We start from the raw sequence: 26,115 nt of genomic DNA on the forward strand, positions 1-26,115 counted from the left end.
TTGCTCTAATACAAGTAATTCAGGAATTGTTTGAAGACTTTACACCCATTCTCTCAGCAAATCGTATAGCAACCTTAATAAGGTGGATGGTGTTCTTATCCCTGTATTGCTATTAGAAGTTCACAGGCTGAGAGATACTGGATCTGTGGTTCTAATAAACATTTGGGGGGAAAAATACAGTTGGCACTCTATATCCATGGATTTTTTAATCCACAGATTCAAGCATCCATGGCTTGAAAGTATTAAAAAAATGTATAAATTCCAAAAAGCAAACCTTGATTTCGCCGTTTTAAATAAGAGACACCATTTTACCATGCCATTGTATTTAATGGGACCTGAATACCCACGGATTTTGGTATCCACAAGGGCTTCTGTAACCAAGTCCTAGCCGATACCAAGGGCCCACAGCATAAAGACGTATTCTTAAATGCTTTCTGGATGTTGTGCTCATTCTAAAATCTGGATGGATGAGAGAAATGAAGGGGATCAGTGCTTCCAGGACAGATTATGCTCTTACTTTTCACTAGGGGATGATACCCTTTTTTATGAGATAAAGGACTTACATTGAGCTGTGGATAAGACAATCCAGGTTTTTGGAGTCAATTTTTTGACTAAAATTTCTAGACTTATATATGAGTATATACAGTACATATCCCAGGATTCCATAGTATTGAGCCATGGCAGTTAAAGGGGTGTCAAACAGCATAATTTTTGCAATGCAGATGCAGCTAGGGTTTATTTTTCAACCAAGTTTCCTGAGTGTTTACAACCCTCAAAGAAATGGGGGCTTAAATTAATCAGTCCTTTCCCCATGAAAAGAATGATCAGTGCTGTGGCGGTTGAATTAGTCCTGCCTAGAACATATTGTCACGCACATCCTGTGTTTCATTCTAGCTTGCAGAAGCCTGTGAATACATTGAACATGTGGCATCAAGTCTTTCCTGCTCCAACCCCTCTGATGATTGATGAACAACAACACTTCACAGTTAAGATAATTTTGGATTCTTGGCAGCCCAAGGGCCATCTCCCAATATTTTGTACAGTGGAAAGATTTTCGCCAGTAGCATTCATAGTGGGTGGCAGATATTTATGTTAGGGCTCCTAAATTGGTTCAGAACTTCCATAAGATGTATTCTGTTAAACCTGGTTCTGACTGATGATCCTGCATAATTCTTTATTATATTTCCTACGTTAATGTGCTTTAGTTGTTTCTTATTTCTTTGTTGCTAAAGTTTGCTTTTGGTTGTATTGCTTTGTTTTGAAGGGGGAAGATAACTTTGGGGGCCATATGTTAGAGTTGCTGTCATAGCTACATCTGTTAGGCCTGCTTAGCCATGTTACAGCCATGTTGGGTGCATGAGTGTGAGAGGAAGGGGCTGAGTAGCTGCAGAGATTGTTATATATGAACCAAGGTGGTATAGTTGCCTGGCATTTCATGGGAAATGAATGTGGAAGGTGACTCTGTGAAGTGAAACTTAGCCTGTGGCAAAGAATGTGCTGTAGTACTGATCTTTCCAATAATCTCTGGTTTCATCCATGAAGTGTGTTCATTGAGTCAGATAGAGACAGGGTATTACAAAAACTTACACTGAAAAAAGACAAAGTGGAGTGCAGAAGAAAAAAATGCACTTACAAAAAGAAGATGGTTGAGGGAGTGGGGGAAGGATGCAGCAAAGACTTATGAAGGCACACTCTGGCATCATGGCTGCTAGGCCTTCTTCCAGATGCTGTACCATAATGATAAGTTTGTGAACTTTTGCTAGGTATCCAAAGAAGAAACCAAACTGTTGTTCCACATATAGCCTGTGGTATTTCCAACACAGAGCTGGATAAAAAAGTTTTAGAGGCAATAAAATGTATTAAATCAGAGGCCTAAATATAATTGCTTGTGCTGACCAGAACAGACCCACTGAATCAGTTCCAGAATACTAAGTCAACACTTAATGTAAACCCCATTGATTAAATGGGTCTGCTGTACTTGAGTTTAGACTAGAGACTAAGCAGGGATTTCTACTTGCATTTTGCAGTCTCTCATCCAGGGACTTGTCTACACTTGTTAGAATATTTTGGGCTGCCCCTAGAGTATTCTGGCCACAATTTCCCCCTGAATTTCCCCTTATCTTGATCTCTTTCCATCCATGACGGGTGGCTGCTCTTCCACATGGTCCCCATTTGTCACGCTGCACCACTGCTGAGGTCAGAATTAGACTCCCAATGCTGGGCACCTTGTTCTGACCTCAGATCGACTTGCTCCGACCCACAGTAACAACACCAGACAGCTTACAGGGACCATGAGTTAAAAGGCAGCCATCCATCATTCCTGAAAATCCACCAAAACCCTGCAGCAAATGGTGAGTTCTTTAAATGTTGGTGGTGGGAGGAAGTCCTAAATCTGGTGTGGATATCATGAAGACAGTCTGGACTCAATTTGGAGTTTTGTCCCTGCATTGTGTAAATAGGATGCACCTAGCCCAGGGAGAACTCGGGGCAAATCCCAGGATTCTATCCACGATGTCATCTTTCCCTAAATTCATGCTGGCTGGGGATGATGGGAGTTGTGGTCCAAACATTGGAAGGTAACATTGGAAGAGAATGCAAAATACCATCATGCTGGTTTTGGAATGTAGTGGCCTATTAGGTTTCATCCTAGAGATTTTGGTATTTTCTTTAAAATGCTTTTTTGGTGCATGGTTGACAACCTGGAAACATCTATGAAGTGCCCCTATAGACAAAGATAAAACCCTATATCTGTTGCAAATCACAGGGAGGAAAAAGATTACATCACCTTCTCTGCATTCTTCTATCAAGAAAGATTACACAAAGATTTATGACAATGTTCTAGGAGAGCCTTGGTTTCCTGTTGATGGCCTTATATAGTATCAGTTTTAACATTTCTTCTTCTTCTGCACAACAGGCAAACTTGGTGAGCGTTGTTTGCTATCTGGTAAATGTCTGGGATGATATTTCAAAGTAAAGGCTGGCTTTTAGCACGATATTTCCAAACATCTTATCTGGGTTAACTGGTTTTTACTAAAACACACACATTTGAGCAGCACATGGGATTAAGGTATTAGAAGTAACACAGTTCTCTTTGACTACAGGCTGAGTCTTTCTTATTCAGAATTCCAAGATTTGAAATACACCAAAATCCAAAATTGTCCACATGGGTACACAGACTTTGTTTCAAGCACAAAATTATTAAAAATATTACATATAAAATTACCTTCAGGCTGTGTTTATAAAGTATATACCAAACATAAATGAATTTCATGTTTAGAATTGAGTCCCATCTCCAAGGTACCTCAATAAGTATATGCAAACATTCCACAGTAGTAGTAGTAGTAGTAGTAATAATAATAATAATAATAATAATAATAAATCTGCAATCCAAAACACTTCTAGTCACAAGAATTTTTGGATAAGGGAGATTGAACTTGAAATCACTTTTTGTCTAACAAGGGTGCAATAAATTCACATTCCAAAAGTCATTTTATAGAAGAGAAATTATTTCACATGCATAGATCAAAGGTGGGGAAACATGTAGACTGTGCTCTTCGTGTCATCTGGGGGCAGTCCTTGGAGCACCTGTGAGCTCCGCAATTAATAAAACTGGACCAAAAACAGAAGTTTAATCTGAAAAGTGTTGGGTTTTTTTTTAGTGTAGTTTTGTGCATGATTGCACCTTTGGCACCTACTTCCACACAGTCCCTAAAACTGGTGTAGCTTAGGAAGAAATGAGAAAGTATTTAAGAAACCCTCCACACGTCAACAAACTGTTTTCTGTTTCACACATGTGTGCATTTCTGTATGTATGTTTACAAGGGATCTGAAATGCAGAGAGGCAAAGGGATGCCATAATTGTGATTTGCATCAAGCTTCCTGCTGTTGCAACAGGAATTATGAGCAAGCAGAGTGAAGTAATCCACATAAAAACTGAAGTACTTGCTTTGCCTACTAGAACTGAATGTCTTATTCTATTTTGTTTTCCTCTGTGTGTTAGAGATAATTTTCATTAGCAAAGATAATTGTTAGATGCTTATGCTGCACTGTAGGTTAGCTCGGGTAAACCAGGGATGCCACTTTCAAGGAATTCCTTTCTATCTCTTTTCCGTGAAACTCTGGCATCAGTTTCTTTGGAGCCAGTTGTTATACCCTAGAGTGGTGGATGATGAAGTCCCTTCATTTTCTGATTGCTTAGTATGGTCAAAGAGTGAATTGCTGAAGTCATTTATGAGAAAGCAAAGGGTGTATTCAAGGATGCCACTGAAAGAGAGGCAAAGGCTTCTTCTTCCCACTGGTGACCCCAGTCTTGGCAATCAATCCTGTTTCTGTATGCCTAGCTTTGCTCCTCCGTCTGCATGTACAAATGGAGACTTGTACAGACAGAAGGTCATAAGAACAGCTGTGCTGGATCAGACCAAAGGCCTATCTAGTCCAGCCTCCTGTTCATACAGCCAGTTGACTAAAAAGAAAACTCAAGAACAGGACACAAATGAAATTGTACTCACTTTCTTGTGTTATCTCCAGTATCTTGTTCCTGATATGGAAGGTGATATTCAGCTGTCGTGAGTAGTAGCTATTGATGGACCCATTCTCCATGCATTTATTCAGTACCCTTTTTAAAGTCTTCCAGGTTGGCAGCCAACTTGGGAAAAATCAGAATGACTGCAGCAGAATGTACAGACACCATTCGTTCTCCTTCATTTGCCCTTCATTTATTAAAATTTCATGCTTATTAGGGATGTAAGTCTTCACTTATTTCATTTCTGTATACATGAACAAAGAATTTCAAAAATTATTTCTACAAGAATTTATTGGTGCAAAAGGTAATTTTTTTGCACTGATTAAAAGTACATTTTCTGCACATTTTCAAAACAACAACCACCTTTTTTTGTGTAAATGAATTTTTTTGTAAGAAGGTTCTTAAATGTGTGTGGGTTAGGGTTAGGGTTATGGATTCCAGATTCTTTTACCTGAATCGCACCTTCTGTGCTTTTCTCTGTTTCAACGACTGTTGCCACACTACAGAAATAAAGCAGTTCTGCACCATTTTAACTGCCATGACTCATTGCTATGGAATTCTGGGATTTGTAGCTTTGTGAGATTTATAGCTTTCCCTGTTAGAGGGCTTTGGTGTCCCACCAAACAACAAATCACAGAATTCTGTAGCATTGAGCCATGCAAGTTAAATTGGTATCAAACTGCTTTATTTCTTTAGTGTGGCACTGCCATGATTTGGCAGAACAAGTCATACAGATACAGTATATGGTAGAAACCGTGATGAAATACTTTTTTCTTTGTATGGACTACTCATCTGTTATGTTGTCACTAAAAATGGTATACTGGGCAAACCCTAGTATACCATTTCTGTTACAGCTGCATTGGTTGTTTGTCAGTTTTGTTTCCCAGTGTCTTCTTAAGTATTGATATTATCTTATAAATTCCAAAATGCCCTGGGATAAGTATATTGTAAAGAGCATAAACTCTGTATAATCTCTCTCCTTGAGCCTTGAGCATCTTGCATGTAAAAGAACAAGTTACACAATTTTCATATCTACAAATAAAGTAGCTGTGAGGAATACTTAACACCTGCCCTTTAAATGATGTAAATCAATAAAATTGAATGTGCTTTTTACTATGGTTAGAAAAGGATGTTAAAATCTAACATTCTTTTTCTGAGGTTGAGCCCAAATTTATTGAAGTCCACAAATTAAAAATTATGAAAACTCCTATGTCTCAGTCTAACTTTGCACTGCTAAATTCAAAGGTCTGGAGACCTGTACTTCTTAAGGTGGTTTGGGCTGATATCACACTGAGTCACAGGAGTCATGGGAAACAAAGCAGAGAAGGTCACTCAAGGCAAAGCCACATTTCAAATCTGCATAGACATCCATATTTGCTAATCTAGAGTGAGTGATGATGAAGCAGGACAAGGCAATTTTACACATAACAACCTCTGCCCAGGTCAGCTATTGCTTTTTATGGCTGCATTCTATGGCGGCTCATCAAAATCAGTTCAGTTTTGCCTGGATAAATCTCATAATGTTGCAACATAAAATAAAATGAATTCTTTCCATTTCTCTGAACAGATATTGAAACAGTCGTGCACAGAGATTTTATATCTGGAGCCCTCGAGCGTTTGTGTAGGAGGTGAGTTAGCTGGGGCTGGAAAACAGTGTGCAAATATTGATGATCCTGCTGTTACTTCCTTGGGCAAAATGTGTAGCTCCAAGTTCCATATGCTGTGTAGGAAGATGTGAATTAAAGGTGCTTCCCTTCCTTCTCCAGTTTGCCAAAATCTGCATTGCAAATTTAAACCCTCCAAGAAATCCAGGAATAGCTGGTTTGTAAAGGAGGTTATACTTTGTCACAGTGGCACCCTGTTTTTCTAAATGAATAAAAGCCCTTTGAAATAAGGTTAGGCTAAAAGATTGTCTTTACAGAGCTACTCCCAAACAGGAATTTGCCACTTATTAATATAGCATCTATATAGATAGAGAGATAGAGAGAGAGAGAGAGAGAGAGTGGGATAAGTTTTTGTGAGACTTTAGTTCATAGAACAGGGGTTATCTGTCTTCCTTCTCTCCCTACAATAGACCTTTGTGTGTCTCAGAAAAGCTCTTTAAGGACACTCCTAAATAGTTTATGATGTAGCATGTGGTCTTGGGGGATCTCCATTTCTCAAGAGCTAGAATATGCAGTCGTAAAAATGCTACAGTGGAATGGTGCTAGTTATCCCCTTTCTCCTTTTTAATGTTCACCACTGCCCTCCTAAAACCACAGGAATTAATGGGGCATGACAGCATGCACTGAGTTCCTAACCTGGAGCATATCACATAAATTCCTTGACCTGTCATCAGAAGAGTTAGTGTGGTATGACAGCCAGCATGATTGTGGTGGTTAGAGTGTTGGAATTCTGGGAAACCAGGGTTGAAATCCCTGCTCAGTCATGGAGACCCACTGGGTGGCCTTGGGAAAGTCACACTCTTTCAGCCTTGTAGGAAGGCATGGCAAACCTCTTCTGAAGAAATTCTGCACCAAAAACCCTAGGATAAGGTCACCATAAGTTAGAGTTGACTTGAAGGTGCAGAACAACCACAAGAATCAACTTCCAAGTCAGAAAGGAAACTCTTGATTGCTGTTGGCATAATTTGTTTAATTTTTGAGATTACACACTGATGTATATTTGTCCATCTGCTTTCAGAGGAATTTCAGGTTGTTTTAAGAGGAAGCGGTTTCACTTTGGGAAGGACAAAGGACAGCATCGTCTGCTCCTATGTTGTAAATGGAACCACAGTCAGTAAGTATTCACAAAGAACATAAAACAGTGTTATATGATTAAATTGTGAAGTCAGAAACTCTTGCCTTTGTGCCCTTTCCCACAAACTGTCATGCATCTAGTGTCCTAAATAATGATAATGATGATCATGTTATTATTTATTAATAAGTATGTTTTTTAATATGTATTGTGCATTATCAGTGCATACAGTACTCTACAGAATAAAATAAGCAACACATTCTATTCTTGTCCCAAGGACTTTGTCAGCCTAATCTTTCCATAGCACTTTCAATGTACAGGTTGCTTAATAAAAACTTAACATGTGAACCCTTAGACTGCCAGTGTAATTTTAGGCATGTCTACTAAGAAGTAAATCCCTTTAAGTACAATTGGGCTTCTAGGTGAGTTTGCACAGGGTTTCAGCTTGGTTCAGCCTGTAGCTCTGTGAAGTGTGAGTGTTGTACACCTGTGGACCACTCCAGCCCTGAAGCCAGAAGCCAGCAGCTAGCTTCCCCACACCATTGGGACTTTAAGCAGAGGCAAAGGCAAAGGCAGAGGCAGAGGCAACAGCAGCTGAGGAAAGGGGGCGTGGCTTGGGTGAGACATTTATACCCTCCCCAAACACTCCTTCAGGAACACCACTCCAGTCCTGAAGCCAGAAGCCAGAAGCCAGCAGCTAGCTTCCCCACACCATTGGGACTCCTCAAGCAGAGCTCGACGGCGGCAGTTGTGGCGGAGGGAGAGTTGCGGATGCAGTGGGTTCCCTTGAGGGCCCAGGGAACACCACCACCCCCCTCCCAATTCAGTGGGCTTTGACCTTTCACCATCTCACCTGAGGCCGGGAATGTGGCAGGGGCGGCCATTGGAGTTGTGCTGGGGAATGGGAGGTATGGTTGGGATAGAGGGAACAGATGTTACAAAAGAAGACGGGATCGCTGTCTGAAAGCTATCCCGTCTTCAGTTCCCTCTGTTTCTCAGAATGGCTTGGAGAGCAAACCAACCATTCCACAGAACCTCACTCTGCTCCTTTGCAATGCCAGGTCGGTAAAGAACAAGACCCATATCATCCAGGACCTCCTCCTGGATGAAGATGCCGACCTGGCTTGCTTCACAGAGACCTGGCTGGGAGAGGATAGCACTGCCATATGGGCGCAGGCCCTCCCAGCTGGGTACTTCGTCAGTGAGCAAGTGAGGGGAAGTGGGCGGGGGGGCGGAGTGGCTCTAGTCTATAAGAACCATCTGACCTTGGCCAGGATACCTGTCCGGAACACAGTCCATTTCGAGTGTATGTACCTTAGCCTGAAGACCAGGGATAGTTTGGGGATTTTGCTAGTCTACTGGCCACCCCGTTGTCTAGCAGACTCCCTGACCGAGCTGACACAGCTGGTCTCTGAGCTGTTGTTGGAGACCCCCAGACTCTTAGTTCTGGGGGACTTCAACATCCCGCTCGAGACCAGTTTAACAGGTGCGGCTCGGGAGTTCATGGAGACCATGACAAACATGGGCCTATCCCAATTGGTCAAAGGGCCCACACATTGTGCAGGTCATACACTCGATGCGGTCTTCAGTACGGAACAGGAATATCCATGGGCAGAGGTGGTAAGTACCTCCGCATTGTCATGGACGGATCATTTCCTGGTCAAGACGAAACTTAGAGCCAATATCTGCCCCACCGGGGGTGGCGGACCCATTAGAATGGTCCGCCCTCGAAGGCTGATGGAGCCCATTGGATTCCAGACAACCTTAGAGGGTTTAATGGTTGGGAATGCCGGTGATCCTGTCGATGCTCTGGTCAATACCTGGAACACCGATCTTACCAGGGCTATCAACACGATCGCTCCCAAGCGCCCTTGCCATCCCGCCCCAAATCGGAGGCCCTGGTTCACGCCAGAGCTGAGGAAGATGAAGCAGTTTGGACGACGGCTAGAGCGCAGGTGGCGGAAGACTCGACTCTTATCCGACAGAACTCGCCATAGGAACTTTCTTTGTTCCTATCGGGAGGCAATACGTGCAGCGAAGAGAGCCTTCTCCTCTGCACGTATTGCGTCTGCAGAGTCCCGTCCAGCAGAGCTGTTTAAGGTGGTGAGGGAAATGACGCAGGTGCCCCCTGCGCCAAATCCCTTACTTAACCCGACAACGGCCTGCTGCAACGCGTTTAACAACTTCTTTGCAGACAAAATCTCTCAGATAAGAGCCGACTTAGATGCCACCGTTGAAACAGAGTCGACAGGCGAGGCGTCCAGTGACTCCGCCGATGTAGTCATACTGGATCAGCTCCAATCTGTGAGTACTGATGACGTGGACAAGCTGCTTGGTAAGGTGAGGAAGACAACTTGCCCTCTTGACCCTTGCCCATCATGGCTGGCCGTCCAGGGGGGGATGCATTGATGAGATTCCTCACGGATATCATCGGTGCATCCTTCAGGGAAGGACATGTTCCATCTTGTTTAAAGGAAGCGGCGGTTATGCCACTCCTGAAAAAACCTTCCCTAGACCCCCTGGATATGAGGAATTATAGGCCAGTGTCATTGCTGCCATTTTTGAGCAAGGTGATCGAGAGGGCGGTTGCCCTTCAGCTCCAAGCTGTCTTGGATGAAACCGATTATCTAGACCCATTTCAAACTGGCTTTAGGACAGGCTTTGGGGTTGAGACTGCCATGGTTGCCTTGACCGACAATCTGCGTCTGAGCATTGACAGGGGGAGTGTGACCCTGTTGGTGCTCTTAGACCTCTCAGCGGCTTTTGATACTATAGATCACGGCATCCTCTTGGACCGCCTGAGGGGGTTAGGTATCGGGGGCACTGCTTTGCAGTGGTTCCGGTCCTTCCTCTCGGGCAGGTCTCAGAGGGTGCTACTCGGGGACTGTAGCTCCAGTAAGAGGTACCTCACTTGTGGGGTTCCTCAGGGGGCTATTTTGTCCCCGATGTTATTTAACATCTATATGAAGCCGCTGGGTGAGATAATACAGCGTTATGGTGCTGGGTGTTATCAGTACGCTGATGACACCCAAATCTATTTCTCCGTATCTCGTTTGTCGGCCTCGAATTCCGATGGCATCTCTTCTCTCAATGAATGTCTTCAGGCGGTAATGGGCTGGATGAGGAAAAACAGATTGAAACTGAATCCAGACAAGACGGAGGTGCTCATGGTAGTGGCCCCGAAACCAAGAATTGGGTTGCAACCTCCAGTCCTGGATGGGGTCACACTCTCCTCCAGCGACTGTGTTCGCATTCTGGGGGTGCTCCTTGACTCGTCGCTCCTGATGACAAATCAGGTAAATGCGATGGTCAGGAGTGCCTGTTATCAGCTTCGGCTGATACGCCAGCTGCGCCCTTTTCTGGAAGTAAGGGATCTCGAGACGGTTGTGCACACGCTGGTAACCTCACGCCTTGACTTCTGTAATGCACTCTACATGGGGCTACCCCTGTGCTTGACTCGGAAATTACAGCTGGTTCAAAATATGGCAGCCAGGCTTGTTTCAGGAACATCTAGGAGGGACCACATTACTCCAGTTTTGAGGTCCCTCCACTGGCTGCCTATCAGCTTCTGGGCCCAGTACAAGGTGTTGGTTATCACCTTTAAAGCCCTAAATGGCTTGGGTCCAAGCTATCTCAGGGACCGCCTCCTCCCGTACAATCCTCCCCACGCTCTCCGGTCCTCTGGGAGGAACTTACTACAGCCTCTAAAATCTAGGCTTGCGGCGACCTCCCAGAGGGCGTTCTCTGCTGTCGCCCCCAAACTCTGGAACGACCTGCCGGATGAGATCCGTCAGATAACATCATTAGACAGCTTTAAAAAGGCGGTCAAGACGGATCTCTTCCGGCAGGCCTTTCCAGATTAACCATCCCGGCCCAGGTTCCCTGATTCCCTCATTTCTCCCGTGGCCCCATCTTAGTGATGGTTGAGGATCAACAGAGGGATATCAGGGTTTTAGTTTTAGTTTTTAACTGTTGTTTTTATGAATTGATATTGTGTTTTAATATGATAGACTGTTTAATACTGTCTTAAGGGGGGGAGGGATAAAGTGTTTTTAATTGTCATATTTTATATTTTACTGTTGTTAACCACCCGGATGGGCGGTATACAAATAAATATTATTATTATTATTATTATTATTATTATTATTATTATTATTATTTAATGCAGCCTTTAATCCCTTTCCAGATAGGGGTGACCTGTTGTTTTCTTCATCACTGCCCTTCTGAGAATGGAATTCTCTTCACCCTTCTCTATGTGAGAGAGTTCAACATGTATAGAAATGGGGTGGCAGAGGGGTAAAAAAGCCATGATTCTGATCCAGCAAGTAGGTTCAGCAGTTTGGAGAGCAGCTTTAAAGTTGTCCAAAGAGTGGATTCAGCAAGTGAGATAACGATTTTCAAGCTGTGAAACTATGTCCCATTAAGAAAATAGGCCTGAGCTGCAAGGAGCCAAGAAAACCGGGAGGCAGTCAGAAATTTAGTCTTTATATTTAAGACATGTGTGGTGGTGGTGGTAGTTGTTAACTCCATTGGGGTGGTGGTGGTAGTTGTTAACTCCATTGGGGTAGTGGTGGTAGTTGTTAACTCCATTGGGGTGGTGGTGGTAGTTGTGAACTGCCCTCGAGTTGTCTCTGACTCATGACAAACCTGTGTATGAGATATCTCCCATTGGGAGTGTGGGAAATTAGATAAATGCAACTCTCAAATCCTCTTGGGATGCCCATCTTTTGTACAAGCCATGATAATTGAAGATCAGTTTCTCATCTAGAGAAATAAGCAGAGCATCAAGATAATATGATGTTTTTTTTTTTAACAGATGAAAAACCCAGGCAGGTGGAATCTGACTTTATGCTCTGTCCAGCACCCATTCTCCATGAAGTTGGACAGTAAGTATTTGGCCCTGTAATTATGTTGAGGCATATCTGTGTGCAAGACTTCATTGTGTAACTGCTCTGGCCATGTCCTCCACTTGTCATCGGTTAATAACATTTTTGGAGTTCCCCATATGACTTACTAGATCATTCATGTTCTCCAGATCCAGAGAAAGGCAGCAGTGCCTTTCTAGGTCCAGGAGGGAAATATAGTTCCCCTCTCTGATGATTCCCCCCTCCCAGTTTTTCTAATGGACAGCCTCAAATTATTGAGGAATAATTATGCCAACCCCCCATTAAATGTATTCCCTTTTGGAATGAGTGAAATCTGTAATATGATACATCATAATTCTGGGATTTGTAGTTTTGTGACATATTTAGCCTTCTCTGTCAGAAAGAACTGGTACCACAACAAACTACAAATCCCAGGATTCCACAGGATGGAGCCTTGACAGATAAAGTGGTGGCAAACCCTATTAATTCTGCAGTGTAGCAGCAGTTTCAGTAAGGGATTTATGGCTTCATCTGTGGGAAACAGAACTGAGCAGTTTTGCAATGTCCATATCCAACAAAGGGGCTACTGTGACATTACTACATAGGGAACCAGCAAAGTGATTGATGCCCAAGAAGACCAGTACACAATGGGACTGATGTGCACTGGGATCAATGAACATCGATAAATCTTGATGTGCATCAGGATACTCTTGCCAGTGGCCTCATACACATCTTTGTAATTCACTAATAGGCTTTGTTAGTGCTTCCGCTACATAGCTAAATATAAGAAAAGTTATGTCATGTAGACCATGGTAGAGAGTTCCAGCCCTCATTTTACTCCTAGACTTTCACACCTTTAGTGAAAGTAGGATTTAATACAAACAGTAGAATCTAGGTCCATGTTTGATTTTTAAAAAGTTTGATAAGAATATCAGTTTCTGCTAAAAATTTGGCCTTCTGTACGTATCATTCCTGCGTGGCTTCAAAATTCCTGAAATTTCCTCTGTGTCCTTCAGTAGAAGAAATGCATCTTGGGAGGACATGGAAGAGGGCTTTTTATGTGGCAGCAGCCCAGTTTTTAAATTCCCTGATTGGTGCCAACATTGGAATAATTTCAGTGCCAGCCTGCCTTTTTTATTAGTGCCAACCTGCCCTTAAAAAAAATAAATTAAAGCATATATGCAAAACTGAATTTATCCAGGCTGCAAATTTTTTATAGTTATTTTATTCCAAATTGTTTTAACTGGTTTTAAATTGAAAACAATGTAATACATTTTAATCTTTTAAATGTTTGTAATTATTAATGTTTAAAAGTTGATTTTATTGTAAGCTGCCCTGAGAATGTTGGATAAAGGGTGAGATATAAATATTTTAATAAATAAAAAAAATAAAGAAAAATTCTAAGAACCTTTCTGCGGGATTTTCCATTCCTCCAGTCATAGACAAGCATAGGCCAGTAAATCTTACAGGAAAATAGAATGAACTTTTCTGAGGGTGGATAAAGCTTTATGCTTTCATATGTTGAGACCAAATCTGTTCAAGCATAAAAGTAAGGTGTACCTAAGCTCTCTGCAGTTTTGGAAACACGAGTTTATCTGCAGCTTTGTTCTGTGTTTTAGACCTGGAAAAGAACTGGGGTGGGATTAGAATTGTGAAAGATGGGGAATGTTGTGGGGGAAAAACAAGAAAAATCTTTCTCAAACTTTTTTGGTGAGGGAAATAATTTTTTATTTTCTTTTACTTTCCCACCACACTTTTCATATGTCTAGGAGGTTTGGTTGAGCTAAAGAAGCTGTTTTTCATCCCCCTCTCCCTACCCACTTCCTTTGTGCCAGTGCTCCCAAGGAAATTCACTGCATGTGAAATGAGCTTTAAATAGGCAAGTGTGACCAAACAGATTTGGACAGCACTTTAAAAAGAATGAATCCAGAGTCAGTTTAAAAAAACAAAAAAAAACAAAAAAAAAAACTCTGAGAAAGCCTGGCTTGTCATACATTGTGGATGGATAAAAATTGGACATGTTAACATACTTCCATCTGGACAGTCTTTGGGCTTGTGGTTAAAATGCTTACATATCAGTGACACTTGCAAACTATTATTAAAATTTTGAGTCATGATGTGTACTTCAGTTCAACAGGCAGTGATAAAATAGGGCATTGGCTTTAACATTCACAACAGATCTTAACAGCTCTGTGGTTAAAGTGTTGTCCAGGCCTTATTCTAAGTGTCACTGGATGCTGCTGGAGATCATATCTGTAGTCCTGAAAGCTAACTCTTCTTTCCACATTCATACCTGCTTTAGGCCTTTGAAATCACTTTTGCTTAGGCTTAATTTCTTACATATTTAAGAAAAAGGGTTTTCTCCCTATTCTTAACACTACCCAAGCTAGAAAAGAAACAGGACTTACAAGGCAATGAAAACATGCATTTGGGATGCTGCACTGAGCTGGCATTGCAAATGGACTGGAAAAATACATGAAGACTAGGCTCTCAGTAGGGCCTAAATACCCTAAAGGCATCAGATCCTGTCTGATCTTGGAAGCTAAGCAGGATCAGCTTGGGTTAGTACTTAGATGGGAGACTGCCATGGATGTTATATTTCAGAGAAAGGAACTAGCAAAACCACCTCAGCTTTTTTCTTGCTTAAAAAAACTCTATGAAACTCATGCAGTCACCATAAGTCAATAGGTGACTTGAAGGTGCACATGTGCACACAGATACAGGCACAGACACAGACATGGCTATCAGTGGCCTCTGGTCAATATAGCCAGTATCTGAGGTTGTGGCCAGAATCCTTGTAGGGTTCTACATATGTACGCTTATCTGTATAAGTGATTGGACATTTTTGTATAATACGGACAAAAGATTGTCCATATCAAAGTTAGGTACATGGTGCTTTGGTGCACATAGATGCTCATGCACACATGGGTGTGCATGCACATCACATTGACCTGTGTATTCTGTTGTACATTTGGGTGTGTATTCAATTGTGCAGTGATGCAGCTAAATGCAAGTGTTGCACAGCACAATCAATGCATAACTTCACATGAAGATATTTACACTACTCAGAAGAACAGACTTTTCACCAGCCAGGAAAAGAAAATCAGGGAGGGAGTTGCAAAGTCTGGGATCAATTACCAAGAAGGTCCTCTTTTGTTGTGTTGATACCCACCACATATGCCTAGGAATGTGGTGGAACTGAAAGAAAGGTCCTCCCTGAAGTTCCTGGAGCTTGGGCAGACTCATATTGGTAGACACAGTCCTTCAGATATTCAGGACCTCAGCCATATCAATATTTGGAAGGCTTCCTGATGGTGAAAGCTATTTGAAAGTGGAATGGACTGTTTCAAAGGTACTGGGCTCTCTTTAATTGAAGATTTTTAACGACAGCTTGGATGACCATTTGTCAGAAATGTTTTAGCTGTGGATTCCTGCTTGGATTTGATGATCTTTTGGGTGTCTTCCATTCTATGGTTCTGTGGCAAAGAGGATTGGACAGTTTTATGAAGGAGAAGGTTCTAAATGGCTACCAGTCATGATGGCTGATTGTTATCACCAATATCAGAGACAGTGTGCTGGGAAACATGAGCTATTGCTCTCATGTCCTGTTTGAGGGCTTCTCATAGCCATCTGGTTGGCCACCGTGTGAACTAACTCACACATCCAATAGTATTTTGGCTTGATTTAACACAATCCTTTCTGTGTTCTTCTGACTTCAGGGCTGTGTATCTGTTGGGAGAGAAGAGTAATGCCACAAAAATGCTCTTTAAGTTGATCTAATAGTTGACTTTGAGCCTAACTGCAGAACACCCTATGCCAATAACCATTTCCCCTCTCTACAGGAATAGTTAGTTGCTTTAGGAGTCAGAAACATGGAAAAAGAAAGGGGTGGTGAGGAAAGTGTCAAGTATCCTTCTGGGCAGATTACTGTTTGATGAAAAAGTTGACTGAATTTGGCTGCATGTATTTGAAAGACACATTTCCTTGGACTGCTAACTAGTATGGACATGTTAACCTGATCCTGCAAGGCAACACTAAACTCAATCCAGGACTAAGTAGTTCAGAAGGACACAGAATTCCTGTTGTGTTTATCTTGAAAATTTCCAAAGACTTGAAATCTAATTCCTGTTGAACCATAATTCCAGTGGGAGATAATAATATGACCAACACCCTATAACATGATAGCTTGAGAGTTAGAACTGATGAACAAAAACCTCATACATCTTTATTTAGCTGGCACCATTTCATATTGCATATGTTGAGGTGGAGGAAGAATCAAAGGTCTGAATTCTACACACTTGAAAAGAGTATTGTCATAGTATAAATTTCAATCTAGGCTGATAATTGCTTTTTTTAATGTGTGAGGATTATAGTGCAGGATCATTCAAACATTGTTCAATCCCTCCCCTCCGCTTCCATTGGAGTCTGAAATGATACAAGCCTAACAACAGACACAACACGTAGGCTCATCTGTTTTAGTTCCAAGATGATCACCACTCTGCAGCCTGCCAAATGAACACAAAATGTGCTGGATCTTTATTGCTGTGTGTCTTTTAAACCTTGGTGCAAATTATCAGAACATGTTGTATTTTTATTGTGTTGGAATGTGACTGTCGGGCTTGCAAAGTGTTGCTTGCAGTGGGCACGGCACCAAATCGTAACGGCATGGCAGGCAAAGGACTTGATAGCTGGGCAGTTCGTTTTGTGTTGGCCTTAGAGAATGCTCTCCAAAGCCCATTGGGGTTGCATACAGATGTTACATAATGGTTTCAGCTTGCAAAATTTATCCCAGTTATGTTTGGATTTTAAAATTCTTGTTGTTTTGGAAGGACTTTTAAGAATTACAAAGAGTTTGGCCTAAGCAGTGTGTGGCGAGTTAGGAAGCTGACAGCAATGAAAGCAAATGTACATATTTGAACTTCTGACTTTCCATTGGCACAGCCAGTACTGTTGTTGGAGATCTCCCAAGAATTCTCCTCAAGTGGGGTGAACTTGTGCGGCTCACTCAGCAGCAAGCTGAAAACTATTTCTTTCTCCCCGGTGTCTCCCCAGTCCCCATGGGATCGGAAAAATATCAGCAAGTCAGATTTTACAAACTCTAGAGGCATGAAGAAATTTCCACGTGTGTGTCTGTGTGTGTGTGTGCGCACACAGGCGCATGCGAGAGATTAAAAGAAGTCTCCTCTCACCATAAACACAAACATACTGATGAAGAAAGAGGCTGAATAACAGAAAATAAACTAGTACAGCTGGCAAACCAGTGGGGTTGTGTTGGACTCTGTCCCCATTTCTATTGATATATCCAGATCATGACAGAGAGTGATAAAAGGTGCACCTATTCTGTAGAAATAATGCAGTTTAACACCAGTTGAAGTGCTGTAGTTTCCTCTTATGAAATCTTGGGATTTGGAGTCTTTAGCTTTCTTTATCAAAGCATGTTGGTGCCTCACAAAACTATAAATCCCAGGATTCTGTAGGATGGAGCCGTAATAATAATAATAATATATTTTTTATTTATATTTCCTGCCTCTCCCTGTGGATCGAGGCGGGATTACAACCATAAAACAGTAACAACATCTACAATCTATATAGTAAAACAATAACGTTGCTCAGAAAATACAATTCGAAACAATAAAATCATCATCTAAAATACACAATTACAACCAGAAGTGGGGTTTTTCCTTAGTTCTTTATAAAAGATCAGGTGGGTAGGCTTGCCGGAAGAGATCCGTCTTAAGTGCCTTCTTGAAGACTTCTAAGGTAGTGATAAGATGGATCTCTTCCGGCAAGTTGTTCCATAGCTTGGGAGCTATGGCTGTGTATGCTCTGTGGAAAGTTGTTGATAACCTGGTCTTTGAATATTCTAATAGATTCTTCCCAGATGTTCTGAGAGTGTGAGGCTGATTATGTAGGGAGAGGCGTTCCCTCAAGTAACTTGGGCCCAAGCATGTAGGTCTTTAAAGGTGATGACTAACACTTTGTATTGTGCCCGGAAGCTAATTGGCAACCAGTGGAGAGATTTTAGCACTGGTGTTATATGGTCTGACCTAGATGTTCCAGTGACCAATCTGACTGCCGCTTTTTGAACCAATTGAAGCTTCCGAACGTGGTACAAAGGTAGCCCCATGTAGAGCACATTACAGAAATCTAAGCGAGAAAATATCAGTGCATGTACCACTGTTTCAAGGTCCTTTTGGTCCAGGTAGGGACGCAGTTGGCGTATCAGCCGAAGTTGGTACCAAGCACTCCTGGCCATCGCATCCACTTGAGACGATAACTGTAGAGATGAGTCCAGTAGTACTCCCAAACTGCAAACTTTGTCCTTTAGGGGAAGTGTGACCCCGTCCAGGACAGGTTGATAAATCTCTGTCCCTGGATGTGGGGTACCTATCACGAGTACCTCCGTTTTCTCTAGATTCAACTTGAGCTTGTTTTCGCTCATCCAGCCATTTACTGACCCTAGGCAGGCATCCAGAGGAGAGATGTCATCCTTGGTCACAATAGGGGTAGGAGACATAGAGAAATAGATCTGGGTGTCATCAGCGTACTGATAACACCGCACTCCATGTCTCCGGATGATCACTCCCAGCGGCTTCATGTAAATGTTAAACAGCATGGGGGATAGAATGGTGCCCTGGGGGATGCCAGATGTCAGCTCTCTGTTAGAGGAGCAGCTATCCCCTAGCCTCACCATCTGGAATATGCCCGTGAAGTAGGAAAGGAGTCACTGGAGTGCAGGGCCTCCAATACCTAACTCCCTCAGGCGATCCAGAAGGATACCATGGTAGATGGTATCAAAGGCCGCTGAGAAGTTCAAGAGCACCAACAGGGTCACACTTCCCCTGTCGATACTCAGATGGAGATCATTGACTAAGGCGACCATGGCAGTCTCAACTCCATATCCCGCCCTGAAGCCAATTTGAAATGGGTCTAGATAATTGGTTTCATCCAAGACAGCCTGGAGTTGGAAGGCGACTGCCCTCTCGATCACTTTGCCCAAGAATGGTAAAAGGAAGACCGGTCTGTAGTTGTTTCTCATCAGGGGGTCTAGGGAGGGTTTTTTCAGAAGCGGTTTCACTATCGTTTGTTTTAATTTAGATGGAACTATTCCCTCCTGAAAGGATGCATTTATTATAAGTTGTCATGATGTTTTTATTGCATCCCCTCCCTGAGCGGTCAGCCATGATGGGCAAGGGTTGAGGGGGCATGCCGTCCTCCTTACACTTCCAAGGAGCTTATTAAAGTTATGTCAGTTAAAGTTGTGTCAAACTGCATTATTTCTACAGTATATATGCACTCTACAGTATATATGCATGGGTAATAGCTGCCTGGTGCACTATAAACAAACCCTCATGGTGATAGGCCTTGAAGTAAGTTTTTAAAACTTAATGATTTGGACTACAGCTCCCAGCATCCTCAGACAAAATGCTCCATGGGATTGCAGTTGATGTTGGTAACTTTTACAATGGCCATGCTGGCTGTGGGAGTTATCGTTTGTTACTCTATACGTTGGTCATAGCAGCATAGTCATTGAGACACTTACTCCATCTATACTGGAATTGTCAACTCTTGACTGGCCACAGCTCTTCTCAAGAGTTTCAGGCATTTGTGTAACAGCTTTGCTTGTGAGAATATTGTTCCTGTTAAATGAATGGTGGCAAGGGAAAGGGAATGTGGCTTATTGACAAAAGTTATCTATTTTACAAGGTTTGCTCTCATAACGGGTTGTTATAAATATTATAAATTAAATATTATAAATATTTCCCATATTTTGACCCATTTGGTCAAAATGGATATTATCCTGAAATCTGCTATTTTGTGTATATTGTTCTATATACTGGGTATATTTTGAATAATATATTCAATTTACATTTTTGTATGAATTAAAGTCAGTGTGGTGTAGTGGTTTAGTTAGTATCTCAATGAAAGATATATTTCAACTGTAATGCCCACAGTCCAAAACCTACATAGTTTTCAGGGCAGGCTTGTAAATTCACAAGTGCAGAGGGCTCTAACATAGCCAAATGAGCTGGGTTTCCAAAGCTTGTTTTTAACCATAACTCTCCCATTGTGAGCAGTGGGAGAGAAGTCCTTTAGACCAAGGTCCTAAGCTTCTTGGATCAGTCTGTCTTACTTCATCCCTTCCTACTTCTCTGGGGTATCAGAAGAATAAAATGTGAAAATGTCATATAAGCATACCAAGTACCTTGGGCAATACAAGTGTGAAATAGATAACTGAGGGGCTTGCACCCCAGTTCATCTTTTATTTTTGCCTCTGGTTGCCACTGTACATTGCTCCACATTACAGGCTTTCTAGCCTCATATCATTCAGCTGTTCCCTGTCCCAGGTTACATCTACACTGTAGAAATAATACAGTTTGACACTGCTTTAACTGCCATGGCTCCATCCTAGAGAATCCTGTGATTTGCAGTTTTGGCAGAGAAGGCTAAAGACCTTGTAAAACTATGGATTCCAGGATTCCATAGGATGGAGCTATTTACATAGTGCAGTTAAAGTGGTGTCAAACTGCATTATTTCTATAGTGTAGATGTGCCCCCAGACACTAAGGGTCTATATAAAGGGGAAATTGAAGCTTCCAAACTTGGAAGCAGATCATTTACAGCTGAAAAATTTAGTGTCCTGTACTTTGTAGATTTCCCCTCCCTCCCCAGTCCTCTGTTTTGCAGCCAAAAGGTCTTAGCTTTCTTGAACCTCCACCTCTTTTCACAACAAACTATTTTTCATTTCTTTATTTCTGCTTTTGTGACAATGCACACATTCCTTTTGGTGAAGCAACTTAGAAGCTCATGTGAGATCCATTTAAAAAAGTAAAACAAAACAAAACAGCAAGCTGATTTTGAAATCTAGGATTTTTTATTATTAGCACAGAGCAGCCACTGGCGTAAAAGGAGGGCAAGGAGTTTGTCAGATCCTTAAACGAGACATATTTGGGGAACATGATCTGCTTTGTGGACACATCTGTCCTCATTTGAGGTCAGATGAGACTACCCCATAGAATGGTGGCCAGGGTTGTTTGCATGGAAGGAGAGATCTGGCAAGTACAATATTATATATTTCTTCTCTGAAATAACACTCACTTAATTCAATGGGAATTATTCCCAGATAAAAGTGGAATTCTAAATCAAAAATGTGACAGCTATCGGAGGTTAGGTTTAGGCAGAAACCTTTTCTGCTAGTAGGATGCCCTTCTGCTAATAGATCTCTTACCTGCTGGTTGATTTTAGGATCTATCAGCAGAACGACTTTGCTGGCTAAGATCTGCTGGCAGAAGAGACAGTACAAAAAACCCTTGCAAACAACCAATTTAAGTGATAATTTTAAGCTTCTATTATTATTATTATTATTATTATTATTATTATTTCTATTCTGCTTTCTTCCCAAGACTGAGACCCAAAATCACTTGAAGTCTAAAAAACACAATACAATTAAAAACCTACAAAAAGTGACAATTAAAATGATATTAAACAGTTACAATATTTAAAAGATCCTTTGTTTAAAAATAGAATACAATTTTTAAAAAGATAAAATCACTTTAAAAACCCCGATATACTTAAACACAATACACTACCCCCAGGACTTTAAACATGTTCCGTTTCTATTGAAGGTTTCTGTAACCGATGTATAAATCTGTCAGTATGTTGAAGTGCAGGATTTTTGAACTGCTGACAGCTGTACCTCTTAAAAACTGTGAACAAAAAGATGTTTTCACTATGTGTACTGTGGGATGACTTTATTTATTTATTTACTTTATGCATATACTGCCTTTCTCCCAGGATGGGACTCAAGGTGGCTTCCACAACAACAAATTAAAAATGATTATGAAAAGTTTCAAACCCATTTAAAAACACTTAGGAGCTTTTAAGAATGAGTACATGAAGAAAGTAAAGTAAGTGCAGATAGTAAGAGTAAGTGAGGGAAGGTAAGAGGAAGAGTGTGAGAAGAGATGAGAGAGAGAGTGGAGAAGAGAGAGGAAAAGAGGGGTAAGAGGAGGAAAAGAAATGATAAGACTCAGTAGGAAAGATGATCTATAGGAGTAGGGAAATTAGGGATATAGCAAAGATGAAGAGGATGGTTATTTATTAAACTTATATTTTGGTAAGATTCAATATGAATCAATCTGGAGGATGTTTGAAGTAATATGATATGAATGGGAAATCCATTATTTATTTTCATTATCTTCTAACTACTTTGTTTTTTGTTACTAGATACTAATGGAAATATGTGGTTGATTGTTTGATATTTGTTAATGTAAATAAGTTTGTTTTATGTTAAGGTAAATATGATATGTTGAATGTTTGATATTTATTTGTTTTAATAATAAACATTATATTAAAAACAGTTTAAAAACACTTAAAATTTAAAGCAAATATATTAAAAAACCACTTTGCTTTGCTTTCTTCAAGTATGTATGTGTGTTTTTTTAACCAGTTGGCATTGCCGTTGGTGATGAGAAATTGCCTCTGAGAATCAAAGTTTATTTTTGCTTTTTCAAAAAGCGGGCAGGAAAGGGGCTGCCATGCAAAGTGACGGATGTTTAGTATGTTTCCCTAATTATCTTTTGGCTAAGGATACTGAACCATTAAGAAGCTAGTTAGTATACGTCCTGAACAAACACATCTGGTCCAGCGAATGGTGACGCTTCTGCCTGGGTGTGGGTGACAGATGTGACGATGGTTCCCTCTGTCCTCTGCTTTAAATAATTAAAAGCATGCTGGTGGATGTGCCCTCAAAGCCAGCTGCATTGTCTCAGAGCAGTTATCTGTGGACATGTGCCCCATGCTCATTAGTCTACTCCATCTAGTGCAGTCTCATCTCTGTGCTGTTCCAACAATGGTGTTTCGTTAGGGCGGAGATGGCAAAATGGATTGCATTCTTTGAAATAACTCTGGACACTTGGCTTCTTGGTTTGAAAAGGCGGTTGGGGGAGGAATATAGAGCAGGGCCACCCGTGTGGGGGAAAGATAGCCAAGGCCCCATTAGCATGGGAGATTGATCTCTTTTCCCAAACAAAGGGCATTTTAGCAAGTCCCACCCAGATGTTTCATTCTTTGGAGGTGCTGGGATGAGATTGGAAGCATCCCTCTTCAGGACATGGTGGCATCTTGTCTTCAAACTTGTTTCTCTGGGTGATGTATGGCTGCTCAGGCTAGAACAGCTGGGAAATTGCTGTTAATGGCAGTGAGAGGAAGGAGGGGGAAGAGGGAGAAGGAGGAGAGGAGAACAACAGCACTCAGAACGGAAGACCAGGGATTTAAGTCATTTCCCCTGCTTTATATATTGATAGTGCATCTCTGTTTGTTTATTCCTTTATCTGAGTTTTGTTTTGTTGTAGATGTTTTGGCCTAGAGTGGATGGGAATTTGTGAGACAGGGAAATATTTCTCCCTGAGAAGAAGAGAATTTAAAACGAGGTTTAAATTTGTGTTACTGAAAGAGCAGGGCAAAATAAGAAGAGGAAAACAAAACAAAAGCATACCGATCTTCAGAGGATCTCGGAGCCTTTCCTGTTCTACAGCATTTTCATAATGACTGTTGAGGTAGATATCTCTGGCCTCTTGGAGCAATCTGGGATGAATTTGCAACCTCCCCCCTCCCAATTTTGCACGATGGTCAACAATAGCGCAGCTGTCCTTCTGCCTAGTTGAGATCTCAAACCTACAATTTGGCAAGAGGAACAGAACAAATTGGATAAATACCAGTAAGCCTGTTGTAAAAGAAAGAAAAAGGACTGAAATGAACTCTACAACTTGTTTGATAGAAATGATTTAAGCAGACATATGGTATAGTGAAGCATGCTTTCAAAAATATTGGCCTGCTTCTTCTTTCAGTATGTTTTTTTTAAAAAAAAATTATTTAAAATGAAAGGGAGTGACTGCAGTTCTTTCAATATTTGGAAAGAAGAAGAGGTTTACTTTTTGAATTTTTTTTAGAGGTTGTAGTTAACTTAACACATGTTTAGATTTCCCCCTACTGCATTGATAATCCAGGACAAAGTTGGTATGGTTACAGAGAGACTTCCAACAATAATTTTCATTGAGTATAGAGAATTTTTTTCTTGCCATGCTCTGCAGAACACTTGTGGAAGATGGGCCTGAGAGTCTGAGCATCACTGTTGTTTCTGTTGTTTTCCTTCAAATCATTTCTTACTTATGGTGATCCTAAGGTGAACTTATCATGGGGCAAGATTTGTTAGAGGGGATTTACCTTTGCCTTCCTCTGGGGCTGAGAGAGCATGACTTGCCCATTGTCACCCAATGGGTTTTCATGGCTGAGCATGGATCTGAACCCTGGTCTCCATAGTCATAGAAGATTATCGCACTGGGGTTAAAATGTTTCCCGGTGCATTCTAACGTGCACGTGTGGGGGCGCGCACAGAGCATGATGGGAACCCGATGTGGCCCAGAACGCTATTTTGCCGTACAGCCTAACACCGCCGTTGCCGCCGGGCATCCCCAGAAATAGTGTCCCCTGGAACTCAATGGGAACGCGATGGGAACGCCCGGCAGCGATGGCGGCGTTCCGCTGTGCAGTAAAATAGCGTTCTTGGCCCCATCGGCTTCCTGTCATGCTCCGTGCACGCCCCCATGAGTGCACATTAGAATGCACTGGGGAACGTTTTAACCCCAGTGCAATAATCTTCATAGTCTAGTGCTCAAATCACTATACGACATGGCTCTCTGAGTATCATACATATTTCTTGCCCATTGTCGCCCTTAACCTTCTTTACTCCAGGCTAAACATCCCCAGCTCCCTAAGTTGTTCTTCATAGGACATGGTTTCTAGACCATTCACCATTTTAGTTGCCCTCCTTTGGACCCGCTCCAGTTTCTCAATGTCCTTTTTGAATTGTGCTCAGAACTGGATACAGGGCTCTGTCCTGGGGCCAGTGTTATTCAACATCTTTATCAATGACTTGGATGACTGAATTGGGGGCATACTCATCAAATTTGCAGATGACACCAAATTAGGAGGAATAGCTAATACCCCAGAGGACAGGATCAAAATTCAAAACGACCTAAATAGACTAGAAAGCTGGGCCAAAGCTAACAAAATGAAATTCATCAAGGAGAAATGTAAGGTACTGCACTTAAGGAGGAAAAATAAAATGCACAGATGTAGGATGAGGGACACCTGGCTGAATGAGACTACATGTGAAAGGGATCTAGGAGTCCAAGTAGACCACAAGTTGAACATGAGTGAACAGTGTGATGTGGCAGCTAAAAAGGCCAATGCAATTTTAGGCTGCATCAATAAAAGTATAGTCTCTAGATCAAGAGAAGTAATAGTGCCACTATATTCTGCTTTGGTCAGGCGCCACCTGGAACATTTTTGTCCAGTTCTGGGCACCACAATTAAAAAAGGACATTGAGAAACTGGAGCGTGTCCAAAGGAGGGCGACCAAAATGGTGAAGGGTTTGGAAACCATGTCCTATGTGGAACGACTTAGGGAGCTGAGGATGTTTAGCCTGGAGAAAAGAAGATTAAGAGGTGATATGATAGCCCTGTTTAAATATTTGAAAGGATGTCATATTGAGAAGGGAGCAAGGTTGTTTTCTGCTGCTCCAGAGAACAGGACCCAGAACAATGGATGCAAGCTGTAGGAAAAGAGATTCCACCTCAACATTAGGAGGAATTTCCTGACAGTAAGGGCTGTTTGACAGTGGAACACACTCCCTATGAGTGTGGTGGAGTCTCCTTCCTTGGAGGTCTTTAAGCAGAGACTGGATGGCCATCTGTTGGGGATGCTTTGATTGAGAGTTCCTGCATGGCAGGGGGTTGGACTGGATGGCCCTTGTGGTCTCTTCCAACTCTGTGATTCTATGATTCTATTCCTAAGGCAAAAGAAGTCTTCTGTCTTTCAATGGCTACATTCCTTCAGGCTTAATGTGTTGAGAACCAGACTGGGAGGCAGGATCAAAGTCAGTTGTGGACCATGCATTTTTCTTTCTTCCTGTCACAAGTCTCTCCTTA

The 26,115-nt window shown here is 41.8% G+C and overlaps 1 protein-coding gene across 1 annotated transcript in view; it reads left to right on the top strand.

Moving 5' to 3' along the window:
- Positions 1-26,115, top strand: part of ANTXR2 (ANTXR cell adhesion molecule 2) — a 159,403-nt gene that overhangs the window by 41,653 nt on the left and 91,635 nt on the right. Inside the window, exons 8-10 of the mRNA XM_089526263.1 lie at positions 6,090-6,150; positions 7,205-7,300; positions 12,075-12,144. Of these exons, the coding sequence (XP_089382389.1) occupies positions 6,090-6,150; positions 7,205-7,300; positions 12,075-12,144 (227 nt within the window). The remainder of the gene's footprint in view (positions 1-6,089; positions 6,151-7,204; positions 7,301-12,074; positions 12,145-26,115) is intronic.

Source organism: Sceloporus occidentalis, unplaced genomic scaffold (assembly GCF_023333645.1).
Source record: "Sceloporus occidentalis isolate IW3139 unplaced genomic scaffold, rSceOcc1.0.p SCAF_5, whole genome shotgun sequence".
Taxonomy (NCBI): Eukaryota; Metazoa; Chordata; class Lepidosauria; order Squamata; family Phrynosomatidae; genus Sceloporus; species Sceloporus occidentalis.